The sequence below is a fragment of the Ctenopharyngodon idella genome, chromosome 3, assembly GCF_019924925.1.
Source record: "Ctenopharyngodon idella isolate HZGC_01 chromosome 3, HZGC01, whole genome shotgun sequence".
Taxonomy (NCBI): Eukaryota; Metazoa; Chordata; class Actinopteri; order Cypriniformes; family Xenocyprididae; genus Ctenopharyngodon; species Ctenopharyngodon idella.
In genome coordinates, this window is record NC_067222.1 from 9,824,653 (window position 1) to 9,842,348 (window position 17,696).

The window sequence follows — 17,696 nt, forward strand, 5'->3', positions numbered from 1 at the left end:
GTTTCGGGAAATCCAGCCCAGATTCCTTATAATGTTTAGAGGACAATATTACGGCATATTAGTTCATATCAATGCTCGTCGTTATGCTGCGCCGCATAAGCTGATTAGGCTACTTATTTATTTATTTATTTTTTTTAAACAGTGGCTGTGATGACTACGAATTAAGTTCTTATGAATAGGCTAACACAGACTCAAAAGCATCGCCTTACCTTTGGTTGATCTGTCTCGGTTGTCGGTCCAAATAGACTAGTATTTATACTTAATTATGCTCAGGTTTGTGTGATCACAGCACGGAGAGAAATGCAGCAGAATGGCTTTATAAAACAGTTTACAATGGCTTCATCAAAATGGCTTCTGTACTTTCACTTTCGAATGGCGCGCTCTTTTGAGTTCCACAGGAAAATTATGTTGTTGTCTGTGTAGATATTTTTCTATAAGGTGAACTAGTTTATGGCTACAAGACTCTGAGGTAGATGCAACAGATGACGGTTCAGTAGTAAGTAAAGTTTATTTATATAGCATCTTTCACAGACAAGGAGGGGTCACAAAGTGCATTACAATAAAAATAACATCAAACAAATAAAATAAATATGCATTAATATACTCTACAAATACTATCAATACAAATTTAATAACAGGCAGACCATATTGTTAATAAGCTTGTCCAAAAAGATGTGTCTTTAGATGTTTTTTTAAAAGACTCCACATAAACCATAGTTCTCAATTTTAAAGGAAGAGAGTTCCAGAGCCTTGGAGCTACTACACATAAAGCATGATCACCTCTTGTCTTAAAGGGGTGGTTCAGTGGTTTTATTTTAGGCTTTATTGTGTTTTGGGGGCGCAGTTTAACATGTCTTAATTCTTCGTTTTTAAAAAAACAAAAAAACAAACAAACATATTTTTCATATATTTTACCTTTATTCTACACTGTTTCCATTGTAATTTGAACGGCTCATTTGACTTGCTGCTTCTATGATACCACTCCCTCCAAAATACGCAATGTGCTCGGATTGGTTAGCGGGCCCAGTGTATCGTGATTGCGTCCGGAAACGCCACGCCCCTCACCATGGTGTCTATATTGCTGTATCAAATTGAGCCGAATCAGACCCAGATGAAGAGGGTAAAGCAGAATGTCTGCGATCGCGGCTTTTAAAGGAGGTTTATGAATGGTATTTCATTTTGTATTTGTGTCAAAGTGTTTAGATGCTGTCACTGCTGTTCGTTAGCTTTCAGTATACGGTTTTATCCTGATTAAAGCTTTACTGTAGCCGAATACATGATTGAGTAGTAGCATTTTTGTAAAGGTAGCGTTTAATTTATAGCATGAACAACTGTTTGTCTATGAACATAGAAGTTTGTTGGTGTTTGTTGGAGAAGTATGCAGTAGAATTTAGCTAACTGGCTAGTGAAGCAAAAACGAGTTGGTCTTTGTTTACGTCCTTGATGCAACAGAACTATATGTTTAAAAGACATGTACAAACAATAAAACGTACTTATAGTTTGGGGCCGATGAACAGCAGCTTCTGCTTTTAAAGTGGGAACTGCTTCATCTTTCAGTAATAGCCTTTGTACAAATCCAGCATTGAACTCGTGTTGATTCTGGAAGCTGTCTTCAGCGCCACATCCAGTGTAGAAAATATCACAGATTATAATGGGTTCTGTTATCTTTTGACGCGTCGCTCGCGTCCGGTGTACACAACTCTTCCGCTTCCACATGCTGCGCCACATAGCCTCGCCCACTTTGTTGCGTGTTCCCGGGGGGCGTGTTTTGCAGGGTTTATGATGTCACCAACCCGGGAAGAAACTCGTTGTAGTCCAAACCGGTCGTTTTTGTAGGCATTAAAATGCCATAACTTTAAAAGACAATATCTCCATTTGCATTGAACTTTCAGCGCTGTAACTTTGCAGATACTGTTTATGCTCAAGCAGCAACATTACACACTAACTAAAATTTAAAAAAGTGAAATCGCAATGAACCACCTCTTTAAAACGTGTTCTGGGGATAGTTAAAAGGTCTTGGCCTGAAGACCACAGAGACTGAAAAACAAAGCATTACAATAGTCGAATCATGAAGAAATAAAAGCATGAACAAGCATCTCCATTTCTTTTTTCGAAACCATAGATCTAATCTTAGCAATGTTCCTGAGATGGAAAAAAAAAAAACAGGAACAAACTACAGATGACTGTTTAACATGACTGTTAAAACACATTGACCTGTTAAAAATGACACCCAAATTTCTTATGTCATCACAGTCAGAGGATGATCACCAATAACCTGCCTAATCTTAGGAGTAATGTTGTCTGGGGCAATAATCAACACCTCAGCTTTATCTGTATTAAGTTGCAGAAAATTGTCTGCCATCCATTTGTTAATGGAGACTAAACATTCCTGTAAAAGAGACAGTTTGTCTAGTCTATCAGGACTAAAAGACAAATATAATTGAATGTCATCAGCATAAAAATGATAAGATATTATTTTGAAATTGCTAATTATCTTGACAAGAGGAAGCATATACAAGTTATGGCCCGATGGCCTCATGGGCAGCGCACCAACATATAGTGCACTTCGGCCACCAACCAATGCACTTCGGGCGACCCGAGTTGGAGTCCCAGCTCGTGGTCCTTTCCCGATCCCATTCAATTTATCACAGATATTATGGGCCTCCAGAACATTATTTAACTGCATTGCCACAACTTTTTCTAAGATTTTAGGGATAAAAGGCAGTTTAGAAATAGGCCTATAATTGTTAAATAAGGTTACATCAAGATTGCTCTTTTTCAAGAGAGGCTGAACAACAGCATGTTTAAAACAACTAGGAACCTGGCCTAGTATAAGAGATAGGTTTATAATTGAAACTAAACACGGGCCAGTATGTAATGGATTTCATTAACAGAGATGTAGGCAAAAATTCCACAGGGCTTTGGGAAGGCTTCATTGTACCCACTAACTTAATGATTTCATTCAGAGAAATGGGACAAAATTGAAAGTCTTTGTTCTGTATATAAAATGGGGTTTGCTGATGGTGCAATACCTGCCCTGACAGCCATAACCTTGTCAACAAAATGAGACAAAGAATGATTGCAGTCATCATTAGAAAACACAGGGACAAGAAATGTAGCAGGAGAAACAATGTTGTTAATAGTCTCAAACAACGTTTTAGGATTCCTTTTGCAGGCAGATATAAGACATCTGAAGATCAGCAATAGTGAGTATTTTATTACAAGACATGAGGATAACAACTCAGTTACAATAGTTCCATATTCTTAATTCAGATTTACATGTTTAATTATTCAAATAAAGTGCAAAAACAATTTTAACAGAAATTTTCATTAACAGTTTTAGTGAAAAACAATGTTATTTTACAGATTTTTCCTTGTTTAAATTAAGATATTTGACTTTAATTTTACGGTTTTTCTTTGTCAGCTGTAGCTGCCAGTCATCTACCTTTTTTTTTTTTTTTTTTTTTTTTTTTTGTACAGTGTGTGGTTTGACATATTTCATTAAAACTAATAAATCGTGATCAGACATTGTTTCCTGTTAATTAAATAAAATGAAATAATTACTTTAAGTGTGTTCTAAATCTTGTGTTTTAATATTGATTAACTGTAATAAATTGCTTAAGCTAACTTTTTTCACCAAAGTTATCCCTATTTACCCAGATTCATGTATCATACCTGTTGATATGCAAATATTTCAGTTGTTCAGTACCTGACATCATTTCTGGAATGTGGAATGATGGTGTCAGGTATTAATTTAAAAAGACTAAAATCAGCTTGAAAGTTTTACTTTCTGGAGATTCAACAGCAAAAAAAATTGTTTGTGAAAGAGGAGCTGAGGAGTTTTGAAATTCTGTTTCCATATTTTATATTGGAAACATCATTGAAAAGTATATGTCCTCTGTTAATTAGCCAATCACTGAAGCCATGTACTAATGAGTCCTGATTTATAAATGCCTGCAGTGAAGCATGATAGATGTGTTCCCTGCTCATCTTTGTTCTGTCTGCTCCAATGGAATAATAAAAGTGGTCATATGGAACTGTACTGGACTCTGTGTTCTTGTTGACATCCCTGCTGGACTCAAGCCAGCTATCCTTCAAAGCCCAAACTCCTTTACACCTTCCAAAGAGCAGTTATCAGAGCAGTTTGGGAACAGTGTACATCTCTCTGTTGCAGGAGTTCATGCGTTTGTATTCATTGTGCTGTATGGCAGGTTCACAGAGCAGGAGGAAGAGATACTGAAACGAGTGCAGAAGGTTTTTTGTAAAGATGTGCTGAAGCATGTTATTATCCTCTTCACATACGGGGATGAATGTGACAGAGAGAATATGCCGGCAGAGATAGATGAAAATCCAGTTGTCAAAAGAGTCATAGATAAACGTCAGAATTATCATGTGCTCAATAACAGAGATCTGACTGACAGAGAGCAGGTGAATGATCTACTGCTGAAGATTGACACGATGATAGAGCAGAATGGATACTACACTAATGAGATGTATGAATGGGCACAAATGTTGCCTTGGGAAAAATTCTGGAAAAAATTAAAGCAATATTTTGTTGCTGTCATTGACTACCTCTGGAAAAAAAAAAAAAAAAAAAAAAGGAAATGTCTTATGTCCTTTGAAAAATGTTAAAACACCCTAAAATCACCATACCAGCCAGTAAGAAATTATGATGAAAACAAAATTCTGATGTAGATAATGAAGTCGTCTTATGATTCACTTGGCTAAATACATCCTAAAATCTATAAATTTGACTCAACCCCAAACTATTTGACATTTAAATGTTTCAGCATGTGAGGTAAAGTCATTGTTTTAGCTATATTGTAAGATTTTATTAATGGCTTATGTTTAAACCGGAGACTGAATATATTCTATGGTTTTACCTTTAACATAGCCTACGTATGCGGGATGGCTAATGGGGCTTTCACACAGGACGCGGTATGCGCTGCGCTCGCCGATGGGTTCAGTGCAGCCCTTCAGATACAAAGCGATTTGTGCTACGCTGGCCTGAGCAAAGTAGGCGGAGTTTTCCAAAATTGTAGCGGGAGTTCTATACGTCTAGTCATTTGATTGTTGTTCCACCTTTTGGTCAGCAGCAAAGTATATGTCCCGTGCTAAGAAGCGAGCGATAGCACTAGCCCTGCTTGTAAGAAGAAGAAAGAGAGCTGCTCTCTTGACAGTGTCTGTTATGTCTCCATGACACAGATTTTCTCCCGATGTCTCTATATGACTAGTAAGTCAAACCTCAAATCACAGTCTGTGTTCTGCCCACTTAATTGATAGAAATGTGAGTGTAGTACAGTCTATAGAAACTGTGTCTATTCCCTGAATAGTGAGGTTTAACAATAAAAATAAAGGATCTAGGAAAAATCTGATCGTGATCAAACCAGAAATTCGCAAAATTACTGAACAAAAACAATTTCTAAAGCTAGGGCTACTAAACATTAGATTGCTGACACCTAAGGCGGTTATTTTAAATTAAATGATCACAGATAATAGTCTTGATGTAATTTGCCGTACTGAAACATGGCTTAAACCAAATGATTATTTTGGTCTTAATGAGTCTTGTACACCTGGCTACTGTTATAAAAATAAATGCCGTCCGGTTGGCCGTGGCGGTGGTGTTGCAACAATCTATAGAGAGATTCTTAACGTTACTCAGAAAACAAACTACAGGTTTAATTCATTTGAAATTCTCGTGCTAAACGTTACACTCTCAGATATAAGTAAAAAGTCGCTACTATCTCTTGCTTTGGCTGCCGTTTATAGACCTCCAGGGCCTTATGTTGATTTCCTAAAAGAGTTTGCAGACTTTCTCTCAGACCTATTGGTCAACGTTGATAAAGCGCTGATTGTTGGAGATTTTAACATTCATGTAGACAATACAAATGATGCGTTAGGGGCTGCGTTTACAGATTTACTAAACTCGTTTGGGGTCAAACAAAACGTCACTGGACCCACTCACCGTCTTAATCATACACTAGATTTAATTATATCACATGGAATCAATCCTACTGATATAGAAATTCTACCGCAAAGTGATGATATCACTGATCATTACCTTGTAACATGCGTACTGCATACTGCTGATATTTGTCAAATTGCGCCTCCATATCGACTAGGTAGAACAATTCTCCCGACAACTATAGATAAATTCACAAATAAACTGCCTGATCTGTCTCACCTGCTCATTGTACCCAAACACACAAATGATCTTGAGAAAATTACTAGCAGTATGTGCACCACTTTCACTAGTACATTAGATACTATTACACCGATGAGATTAAAAAAGGTTAGAGAGAAAAATACTGTACCATGGTACAACAGTATTACTCACGCTATCAAAAGAGAAACTCATAATCTAGAACGCAAATGGAGACAAACTCGTTTAGAGGTCTTCAGAATCGCGTGGAAAGACAGCTCATCCCGTTAAAGAAAGACTCTAAAAGCAGCCAGGGCCGAGCATCTCCGCAAACTCATAGAAAATAACCAAAACAATCCAAGGTTCTTGTTTAGTACAGTGGCTAGATTAACAAATAAACAGACATCACCAGAACAAAACATTTCATTACAGTTTAGTAGCGATGACTTTATGAATTTCTTTACTGAAAAAAATCGAAAGCATCAGAAATACAATTGTAAATGTACAACCTTTGACAGAGTTTTATGATTCAGCCTCAATTATCACCCCTCAAGAACAGTTTCAGTGCTTTACAACTATAGGACAGGAAGAGCTAAATAAACTTATCAAAGCGTCTAAACCAACAACATGTTTATTAGATCCAATACCCACTAAACTACTGAAAGAATTGTTACCTGTAGCAGAAGAGCCTCTTCTCAATATTATTAACTCGTCTTTATCTCTAGGTCATGTTCCAAGACCGTTCAAGTTAGCAGTTATTAAGCCTCTCATTAAGAAACCACAATTAGATCCAAATGTATTGGCAAATTACAGACCCATTTCAAATCTTCCATTTATATCTAAAATACTAGAAAAAGTGGTGTCGGTCCAATTGTGCTCCTTCTTGCAAAAAAATGCTATCTATGAAAAATTTCAGTCAGGATTCAGGTCTCATCATAGCACAGAAACTGCGCTCGTTAAAATTACAAATGACTTACTTCTAGCTTCTGACCAAGGCTGTATCTCAATACTAGTGCTACTTGATCTCAGTGCTCCTAGATTGACTACAGAACTACACTGGTATTTAGGGACAGGCGTTACGGTGGTTTAGGTCGTATCTATCAGACCGTCACAATTTTGTTTATTTAAACAGGGAAAAATCTAAGATAACGATAGTAAATTATGGAGTGCCGCAAGGATCTGTGTTAGGCCCTCTGCTATTTTCAATATACATGCTGCCACTTGGTAATATTATAAGAAGACATGGAATTAGTTTCCACTGCTATGCCGATGATACTCAGTTATATATTTCAACACAACCAGATGAAAACTCTAAATGATCCAATCTGACAGAGTGTGTTAAAGAAGTAAAACATTGGATGACTAGTAATTTTCTTCTATTAAATTCAGATAAGACTGAAGTATTACTTATTGGGCCAAAAACCTGTACACAGAATCTCTCAGACTACAATCTGCATTTAGAAGGATGTACTGTTACTCCATCCTCGACAGTTAAAGACCTATTTCATATGTTACAAAAACAGCCTTCTTCCACCTCAGAAACATTGCTAAGATACGGAATATGTTATCTGTTTCTGATGCAGAAAAGTTAGTTCATGCTTTCATGACGTCTAGACTAGATTACTGTAATGCTTTACTAGCTGGTTGCCCTGCTTCCTCAATAAACAAGCTACAATTAGTACAAAATGCAGCTGCTAGAGTTCTTACCAGGTCAAGAAAATATGATCATATAACACCAATTTTATCATCTCTACACTGGTTACCTATTAAGTTCCGTATCGATTATAAAGTACTGCTAATGACCTATAAGGCTCTAAATGGTTTAGCTCCTGTGTACTTAACCGATCTTCTATCGCCCTACAATCCTTCACGCTCTTTAAGATCACAAAACTCTGGACTTCTGGTTGTACCTAGGATAGCTAAGTCCTCTGAAGGAGGGAGAGCGTTTTCACATTTGGCTCCTAAATAGCCTTCCTGATAATGTTCGGGGCTCAGACTCGCTCACCCAGTTTAAATCTAGATTAAAGACACATCTCTTCAGCCAAGCATTCACATAATGCATCTCATATCAGATCAATTGCACATGACTATCTTTGCTTAATGTTATGAACAGCAGCTATGCTAATTATTCTTCATTTGCTTTTCCGTTTTACCTCAGGACGCCCGAGTGACTAGAGAGTACATCAGTTTCAGTTTGGATCCAGACTCTTAAGAAGACCTCAGATGACCAACACTTTTGAAGAGACAGCGCACTATTTTGAACTTTGACCGCAGCATGCGCTCAAGCTGCGCTCCGCTATGCTCCGCTGCGTGTGCGCTTTGGTCGACGCAGCAACAAACAGTCCTCACGCGGCGCAAGCCATTGATATAAATGGGTTTCGCAGCGCATAACGCGTCCTATGTGAAAGGGCCTTAAGGCCACACTTACCAAATAATAGGCTACTTTATTTCAGCTTTTATTTATTTATTTATTGTGGGCAATTGATTCAATTTGTTTGATGGATTAGTTGTTTTCTGCTTGTTTATAAATTTCTATGCACATATTTTGTTTCTTTAAAGGGGTGGTTCATTGCGATTTCACTTTTTTAACTTTAGTTAGTGTGTAATGTTGCTGCTTGAGCATAAACTGTGTCTGCAAAGTTACAGCGCTGAAAGTTCAATGCAAATGGAGATATTGTCTTTTAAAGTTATGGCAGTTTAATGCCTACAAAAACGACCGGTTTGGACTACAACGAGCTTTTTCCCGGGTTGGTGACATCATAAACCCGGAAGCGGAAGAGTTGTGTACACCGGACGTGAGCAACGCGTCAAAACATAATAGAACCCATTATAATCTGTGATATTTTCTACACTGGATGCAAGCTGAGTTAGTTCTGGTGAGGGATCCCTTGAGAAACAACTGAGGCCCATATCTCAGTCTGTTGATATATAATTTATTATCTAGTTTATTCTTTGTTTTCTTTTTCTTTTTGCACCTGCAGTACATGAGTGTGGCAATTAATAAAATGGGGAAAAAAATAAGTTTCTATAAGTGCCTCCTGAACATTACATTATGTTTAACTTTAGTAATATGATGTATTATATAATTCATGTTTCATATGTTTATAAAGCTCTTAATTAAAAAAAAAATAAATAAATAAAAATAAATAATTGTAAATCTATACTTTCTGAACCATCACTGCAAAAGTCTTACTGAGATAATATTGAGACAATATTTGATGCATTACTGCACATTCAATAGGCATTCATTAATAACTTCCTTCTCATTTACATTATGCATGACATTCTACAACTCTTTCAGTTTTAATTTTACAGATAATAGAAAATAGTTCTGAAATAGCTTAACAACTAATATGGGTTCAAAAATTGTAGTAATTTTTTTTTTTTTTTTAAAAAATCTGAAACGACATAAAAATAATTGTATTGACCAATTTTGGGGCATTGTTTAAAATTTTCTAAAATTGTGTAAATACGTTAAGGCCCGGTTTCACAGACAGGGCTTACACTAAGCCAGGATTAGGCCTTAGTTCAGTTAGGATATTTAAGTAACTTTTATAAAGGTTCACTAGAGAAAAAAAAAAAAAAAACATTACTGGTGTTCATCTTGAGACAAAACAAAGGCACTGACATATTAAGATCTGTCAGTACAAGTTACTTTCAATTAAAACAGCTCAAACATGCATTTTAGTCTGGGACTAGCTTATGCCTTGTCTGTGAAATTGGGGGTAAAAGTTTTAAAGATTTCAGTGTAGAATAAATTTAGAAACTTCATACAAACCTGAATTTGCATCACTTCTGTAGAATGACCCATAGACTGCATGAGTGTTAAAAGGAAGCTGGCTGAACAATGGCTCTTATCATTACTAAACAGAGGGATCAGAATAAATATTCAAACATAATTATCCTTTTGTCCAACATGCAAGATTCCAGTGTGTCAAAACAGGTATACTATGGCAAGCCGTTTTGACTTTTATTCATTCTCAGGATATGAATTCTTGATATCAACAATTCAGTTCTTGATATCAAGAATTACATTTCCACTAGTAAAAGCTATAATTCTTGATATCTGTCATTGTATTTTCACTAGTGAAATGTCGCCATAGGCTGCCATTCAAATTCAGTTGTTGATATCAAGAATTCATTTCTTACTAGCTGAAATTCCAATTTCACATACAATTCATACTAGTAAAAATTAATAATGACATTGTTACTAGTAAAATTAGATTTTTTGACCTCAAGAATTCAATTTGATATCAACAACTGAATTGCTAAAATGTTCATTTTTGATATCTTAAAATTTATTTTTGATATCAATATAATTTCCGATATCTTAAATGGCTTTTGTACTAGTAATAATCACTTTAATGATATCAAACTAACAATAACAAAGTAATTAATGATATCAAAAATTATGATTTTTACTAGTAATAATTGTATTTCTGATATGTGAAATTAGAATTTCAACTAGTAAGAAATAAATTCTTGATATCAACAATTGAATTTGAATGGCAGCCTATGGTGACATTTCACTAGTGAAAATACAATTACAGATATCAAGAACGTCTCGGTTATGTATATAACCTTAGTTCCCTGAATAGGGAATGAGACGCTGCGTAATCGCTATGGGAATGCCTCTGCGTGATGTCGTCATGAAGCACGTATGAAATCTGTTCAATAGGGAGACGGTACATCATAGGCGGGTGACGTCACTGACCAGGAACTATAAAGCCTACCTGAGAACACTGTCATTCAGGTTCTGAAATACTGAAGCAAGTCGCTTACGGGCATGCCGGGAGTATGGCAAGGCGATGCAGCATCTCATTCCCTATTCAGGGAACTAAGGTTATATACATAACCAAGACGTTCCCTTTCAAGGGAACTCGCGCTGCGTAATCGCTATGGGAACGACAATCCCAACGTCACCATATGAGCAAGTGACCGTTCGTGTGAGGCCTCAGCACTCCACTCACAGTAACACCTGTGCCCCCGGGGTGGAGCCGAGGTCTAGTTCGTAGAACCTCATAAATGTATGCGGTGAGGACCAGCCTGCCGCATCACAAACATCTTGAAGAGATACCCCCGAAATAAAAGCCTTAGAGGCAGCCATACTCCTCGAAGAGTGAGCCCTAACAGCCAATGGTGAAGGCTGTCCAGCTGACTCATAAGCTAGTCAGATGGCCTCGACCACCCACTTGCTCATTCTCTGCTTGGATGCGGGGAGACCTTTCCTAGGTGACCCGAAACAGACAAATAGTTGATCAGACTTTCTCCACAGGGCAGCTCTGTCGACATAAGCATCCAGTGCTCTAACTGGGCACAGCATATTAAGCTTTTCCTGGTCCGACGTCGTAAATGGAGGAGAACAGAAGGCCTGCAGCACAATAGGTCTCACAGTATTAGTGAGGACCTTAGGTATATATCCCGGTCTGAGATGTAGAAAAGCCTTAACCATACCAGGCGCAAATTCAAGGCACGATGGAGATACCGACAGGGCTTGAATGTCTCCAGTTCTCTTGAGAGATGTAATAGCAATGAGAAACACTGTCTTGAGTGTGAGGAATTTTTCTGGCACCTCTTTGATGGGCTTGAAGGGGGCCATAGAAAGGCCTTGTAATACTACGGCCAAATCCCAAGCTGGTACTCTCGTGCGAGCTGCAGGTCTAAGTCTCAGAGTGCCACGGAGGAAACAAGTTATAAACGGGTGTCTCCCCAAAGATACCCCACTTAAAAGAACGTGGTAAGCAGAAACGGCCGCCACGTAAACCTTTAGCGTGGAGGGGGATAGCCCTGTGGAAAATCTTTCCTGCAGGAACTCCAGCACCACACCAACGAGACAGTTAACTGGGTCGCACTGCCGATTTTCACACCATGAAGTGAATAATCTCCACTTCAAAGCATAAAGTTTCCTCGTGGAGGGAGCTCTGGATTGGAGAATGGTCTCAACAACCTCGGTTGAGAGACCAGAGCTTATGAGCTGTGCCTCCTCAGAGGCCACGCCCACAGCTTCCACATCTCCGGGCGGGGGTGAAGGATCGACCCACTCGCCTGAGAGAGAAGGTCCCTCCTGATCGGAATCTCCATCGGAGAACCGTCTAATAGGGACATCAGGTCCGAAAACCACACTCGGGCCGGCCAGAACGGGGCTACTAATAACAGACGGGCCCTGTCCCGGCGAACTCTCTCCAGAACTCCCGGGGGAAATGCGTAGGGTACCATAGCATCCAGCCCAAGAGGTGCTGGGTTTGTCATTAAGAACCACAGTGGACAGTGAGTCGTCTCTAGAGACGCAAACAGATCCACTTGGGCTTCGCCATACTTCTCCCATAGGAGCTTCACCACCTCTGGGTGAAGTCTCCACTCCCCAGGCCTCGGCCCCTGCCCTCCCCTGCTCCCACATTGAGGTACCTGGGATTTATACTGCTCTGAGGGAGAGCAGTTTCCCTTGGGACCACAGGAGGATCTGATGCGCCAGTTTGCATAACGGGCGTGACCTCAGACCCCCCTGGTGATTTATATAAGAGACCACCGATGTGTTGTCTGATCGAACAAGTACATGATGATCCCTGAGGTCTGGGAGAAAGTGTTTCAGAGCTAGAAACACAGCCAGCATCTCCAGGCAGTTTATGTCATGAGATGATGGTTCTGCCATAGACCTCTGGCTGAGCGACCACTCATGATCGCCCCCCAGCCCGTGAGGGATGCATCTGTCGTAAGCATTACGCGACGACCAAGAGCTCCCAACACAGGTCCCTGGGTCAGAAACCAATGTTGTTTCCATATGACTAGAGCACAAAGGAGCGCCGCATGACCCTGATCATACGAAAAAGATTCCCCCTAGGTGAGAACCCCTTGGTTTTGAGCCACCACTGCAGTGGTCTCATGTACAGCAGGCCGAATGGTATCACGTTGGACGCTGCTGCCATAAGACCTAACAGTCTCTGGAACTGTTTGACAGTGAGTGACTGGCCTAGCTTTATATCTGAGACTGTCGAGAGGATCGATGTAATGCGAGCCGGAGATAGACGGGCATGCATCATCTTTGAATCCCACACCACGCCCGGATAAGTGGTTCTCTGTGCTGGAGAAAGCACACTTTTCTTTGCGTTTAGTCTCAACCCCAACCTTTTCATGTGAGCGAAAACAACATCTCAATGTTGAACCGCCATCTGCTCTGATTGAGCCAGAATTAAACAATCGTCTATGTAGTTCAGAATGTGGATGCCCTGCATATGCAAGGGCGTCAGAGGTGCGTCTACACATTTGGTGAAGGTGCGGGGTGACAGCGCTAGGCGGAAGGGAAGAACCCGGTATTGGAATGCTTCGCCCCGAAAGCAAACCTTAGGAACTTCCTGTCTTGCGGGAGGATTGATACATGGAAGTGTGCGTCCTTTAGATCGATCGTGACAAACCAGTCCTCGGATCTGATTTGTGACACAATATGTTTTATTGTCAGCATCTTGAACTTGAGCTTCGCTACTGTTCGATTTAGCTGACACAGTTCTAGAATTGGACGCAATCCCCCGTCTTTCTTTGGCACAATGAAATATCGACTGTAGAATCCTGACTCCCTGCTGGGAGGAGGAACCCTTTCTATAGCCTCCTTTCGCAGAAGAGTCTCTACCTCTTGTGCCATCACCAGAGCCTGCTCGGGACCTACCACTGTGGGTAGGATCCCGTTGAATCGGGGTGGGCGTGATCTGAACTGAATTGCATACCTCTTTTCGATTGTGTGCAGGACCCACTGAGATATATTCAACAGACCTTTCCACTCTGTCAGAAAATCTACTAAGGCTGCATTTACACGGCAAGTCTTAATGCACAGAGCCGATCTTTTGACCATATCCGATTTTTTGGCCAGTGTGTTTACATTCCCTTTTTGATGCGACTGGTATCGGATATTTGTGTTTACATTACTTTTTGTCCCAAAATGTTTGTCATTGATAGTTTTACATGCACATAGTAGACCCTCGGGTTTTGAATGGCCATGCTATTAAGATTATTTATATATTTCATGTCGAGTGGCCACGATTACCTGTCAGAATGGATAAGTTAACAGCTGTCAGTGTCATGGATGTATTGCAGCGCGAATTCTGACTGAACAGATATAGACTGGAAAATAAAGGTAATTTGCGTTTGATATTTTTTCTACAGTTATCAGTTTTAGAATTCCATTTTCTTGAATGAATTCGAGCGAGCTAGGAGGCTTATAAGAAAAACAACAACACGGTGACGGCGGTCTCTTTTAAATTAACTGGGCACAGGTTGAAATTCAGCTGCTGAATGGATGTGTGTGCAAGCAATTTCTTTCTAGAAAAATAGATAGCTAATGTTAGACATATAAAGTTCCCACCTCAATAATAAAGCTGCGAATTTTTAGTGCGAGTGCATACAAGCACGTCTGCTTCAGGATACAACATAAACTGAGCAAACGTGCCGCCCTTGCCTTGTAATGGCTTGGAATTCCAATGGGAATCGGATATACGTGTTTAGACGTAGGTCGCATGTCCAGAGATCGGATATGTATCGGATTTAAAACTACATTTGGAAGTAGCTCAGATCGGATGCGAAAAAATCGGATCTCGTGTGGATTTTTGTGTTTACATGTGTGCAACTAATTCCGATCTGTGTCAGATGTGAGCAAAAGATCAAATTTTTTGTGCCAGTGTAAACGCAGCCTAAGGGTACCAGTTGGCAGAGCGCCCTCCTGAGGACACCAAAGACATACGGGCACCGTGTAATAAGGTGGACACCGTCTGATTTCGGAGGGACAGCCCTCAGAATCCTGACACTCCTGGCGTCAGGACTTCTTCGAAGCCCTCTTAGTGGCAATGATGGCCCTCAGATCCGTCCTGCCCTTCAAGGAATTCAGTTGAGAGCGTTGCCCATCCTCCCAACTCCTCAGAGGGGGAGTACAGGAAGCAACGCTCTGCTTCTGGTGTTGTCTGTGTTTTTGGAGCGAGGAGCTCGTACTTGGCTTAGACTGCCCCCGCCCGGCACTCGGAGGGACTTGGGTGCGGCGAGGAAGAAACTGCTGCAATGCTGCAGCCTGTTTCTTTGATTCCTGGAACCTCACCGAAGAGGCCAGAAGGATTCAGTGGGGCGTCAAGGAGAAACGTCTTATCCTTGTCTTTTATCTCTGTCAGATTTAACCAAAGATGCCACTCCGGGGCCGCTAGGGCTGCCATAGATCGGCCGATGTATTTGGCCGTCTCCTTAGTGGCACGGAGGGCTAGGACAGCAGACTGACGTAACTCCCTGATCATATCCGCACCCACTTCATCACTCTCACCCAAATCTCTCAGCAGGTCAGCTTGGTATGCTTGCAAAATGGACATGGTATGCAAGCACGTTGCCGCCTGACCTGCAGCCGAGTACGCTTTGCCCACTAGCGCTGAAGTGGTTTTCAAGGGCTTAGTGGGCAGTGTCGGGGCTTTAAGGGACGATGCCGAGGAGAGAGATGGCTCGCAAGCGTCTCCTCCGCTCTGGGCATCGCCCCATAACCGTGTCTCCTCAAACCCGTGACATTGCTGTAAGTCGAGGTCTGAGGGGAGTAGACACAGGAAGATACCGGTCTTTTCCACAACCTCGAATGGTAAGAATGGTAAGCCCCGACGTGGAGGTTGAGCAGACCGTGATGGTAAAAAGCATTCATCTAGTTTGCTCTTAGTCTGCTGCTCTTGCTTCTCGGCCAGCTATTCAATGTTTAGTTTAGCAACAGCACGAGTAAGCACCTCCATGAGCTCCTCGCTCGCGGGGGAAGGAAGTGGCGAGTCCTCCGTTTCCCCCGTTGCCACACTTACAACGTGCAGCTCCTCAGAACTAGACGCCATTAGCGTAACAGTGTCAACCGGAGTCATCCATCTGCGAAGCCCAGGACATGAGGCGCCGCCCTGCCTCAGCAGAAGCGGGACCCTGAGGGACACGAACCAAGCCACTCTCCTCGAAGAGGGCTCGGCGGGAGCGCAGCGTTCTCAGCGGGAGCTGATCACAATGCACGCAGGCAGCCCCCTCGAGAGCTGCCTGGGCATGCTGCACTCCCAGGCAAACATCACACAGCTCGTGTGTATCCCCACCCGTAATGAAGCGAGGGCAGGGATGAACACACTTCCTGAACTGTTCACTCGCCATAATAACCAAATGAATGTTGGTAGACAGTCAACAGTAAATAAGACAGACAAGATCACACGTAGTGCTTGCTGAAGACACAGAACCTGAATGACAGTGTTCTCGGGTAGGCTTTATAGTTCCTGGTCAGTGACGTCACCTGCCTATGACGTACCATCTCCCTATTGGACAGATTTCATACGTGCTTCATGACGACATCACGCAGAGGCGTTCCCATAGCGATTACTCAGCGCGAGTTCCCTGGAAAGGGAATTCTAGTTTTTACTAGAGGAAATGTAATTCCTGATATCAAGAATTTGCATTTAACTAGTGAAAATTTAATTGTTGATATCAAAAATTAACATTGTTACTAGAGGAAATGTAATTCGTATCCTGAGAATGAAGAAAAGTCAAAACAGCTTGCCATAGGTATTGTCACAGACACGCCAGGCTCTACACTCACCCAATCACATCGCACTCCCTCTCCTGAGTACTGACAAGCTACACCTGACGCTCATTCACACTCATCACCACAGCCACATAAAAGACACGCCAGTTCACTCAGTCACTGTCCGGTCTCGTTTACACATGCCAATGTTTACTTACCTCCAGGACTCCCTTTGCTCGACTACTTACCTGTCTCCAGCGTCTTCAGTGATCCCTTGTGTCTCCCCGTCTCCTGTGCATCTCCTGTGTGTTCGTCTGTTCCACGTCTCCCGGCATCCACGCTTCCTAGAACACACAGACAAGTATCAGTTCCAGTTCATCGGCTCATCGACCTTATCATCTGCCATTACTCACCTGCACTCTGCTCACGCTTTGCTTTACCAGAAATAAACCTGTTAACCCTTACCTGTGTCTCCGCTCCCTTCTGTATGTAACAGAAGACCGGACCAACACCGCCCAGGTAACAGCATGAGCACCCCGGATCCCATTCAAGAGCTGGTCGATGCACTTCGTCGCACCTTCACCGGCACTTCCACGGCAACGACACCAGCGAACACTTCCGCATCCACCGCCGCAGCTCCTTCACCACCCGTGGTCGCTAGTCCCATGGCCAAACCGGCGCCCTTCTCTGGTCTGGCGGAGGATTGCAACGGTTTCCTCCTGCAATGTTCGCTGGTCCTGGAGATGCAACCGCACTTATATCCAGACGATCGATCGAAGGTGGCTTTCATAATCTCTCAGCTTCACGGAAAAGCACTGCGATGGGCTGAACCTCTCTGGAACCTAAATAACCCCGTTGTATCATCCTTGTCAAGTTTTACAACCCACTTCAAGGAAGTTTTTGGTAAACCCGCCTGGGACTCGTTGATTGGTGAGAGATTATGCAATTTAAAACAAGGTACACTAACTGTGTCTGATTATGCCCTCCAGTTTCGTACCCTCGCTGCTGCAAGTGGCTGGAATGAGCAGGCTTTGATCACTACATATCTCCTAGGTGTGACCA

The 17,696-nt window shown here is 41.5% G+C and overlaps 1 protein-coding gene across 1 annotated transcript; it reads left to right on the top strand.

Moving 5' to 3' along the window:
- Positions 1-3,150: 3,150 nt before the first annotated feature.
- Positions 3,151-4,747, top strand: LOC127510038 (GTPase IMAP family member 6-like). Its single transcript, XM_051889526.1, has one exon. The coding sequence runs from the start codon at positions 3,967-3,969 to the stop codon at positions 4,630-4,632; it is 666 nt and encodes a 221-aa protein (XP_051745486.1). The 5' UTR covers positions 3,151-3,966; the 3' UTR covers positions 4,633-4,747.
- The last annotated feature ends 12,949 nt before the right edge of the window (positions 4,748-17,696 follow it).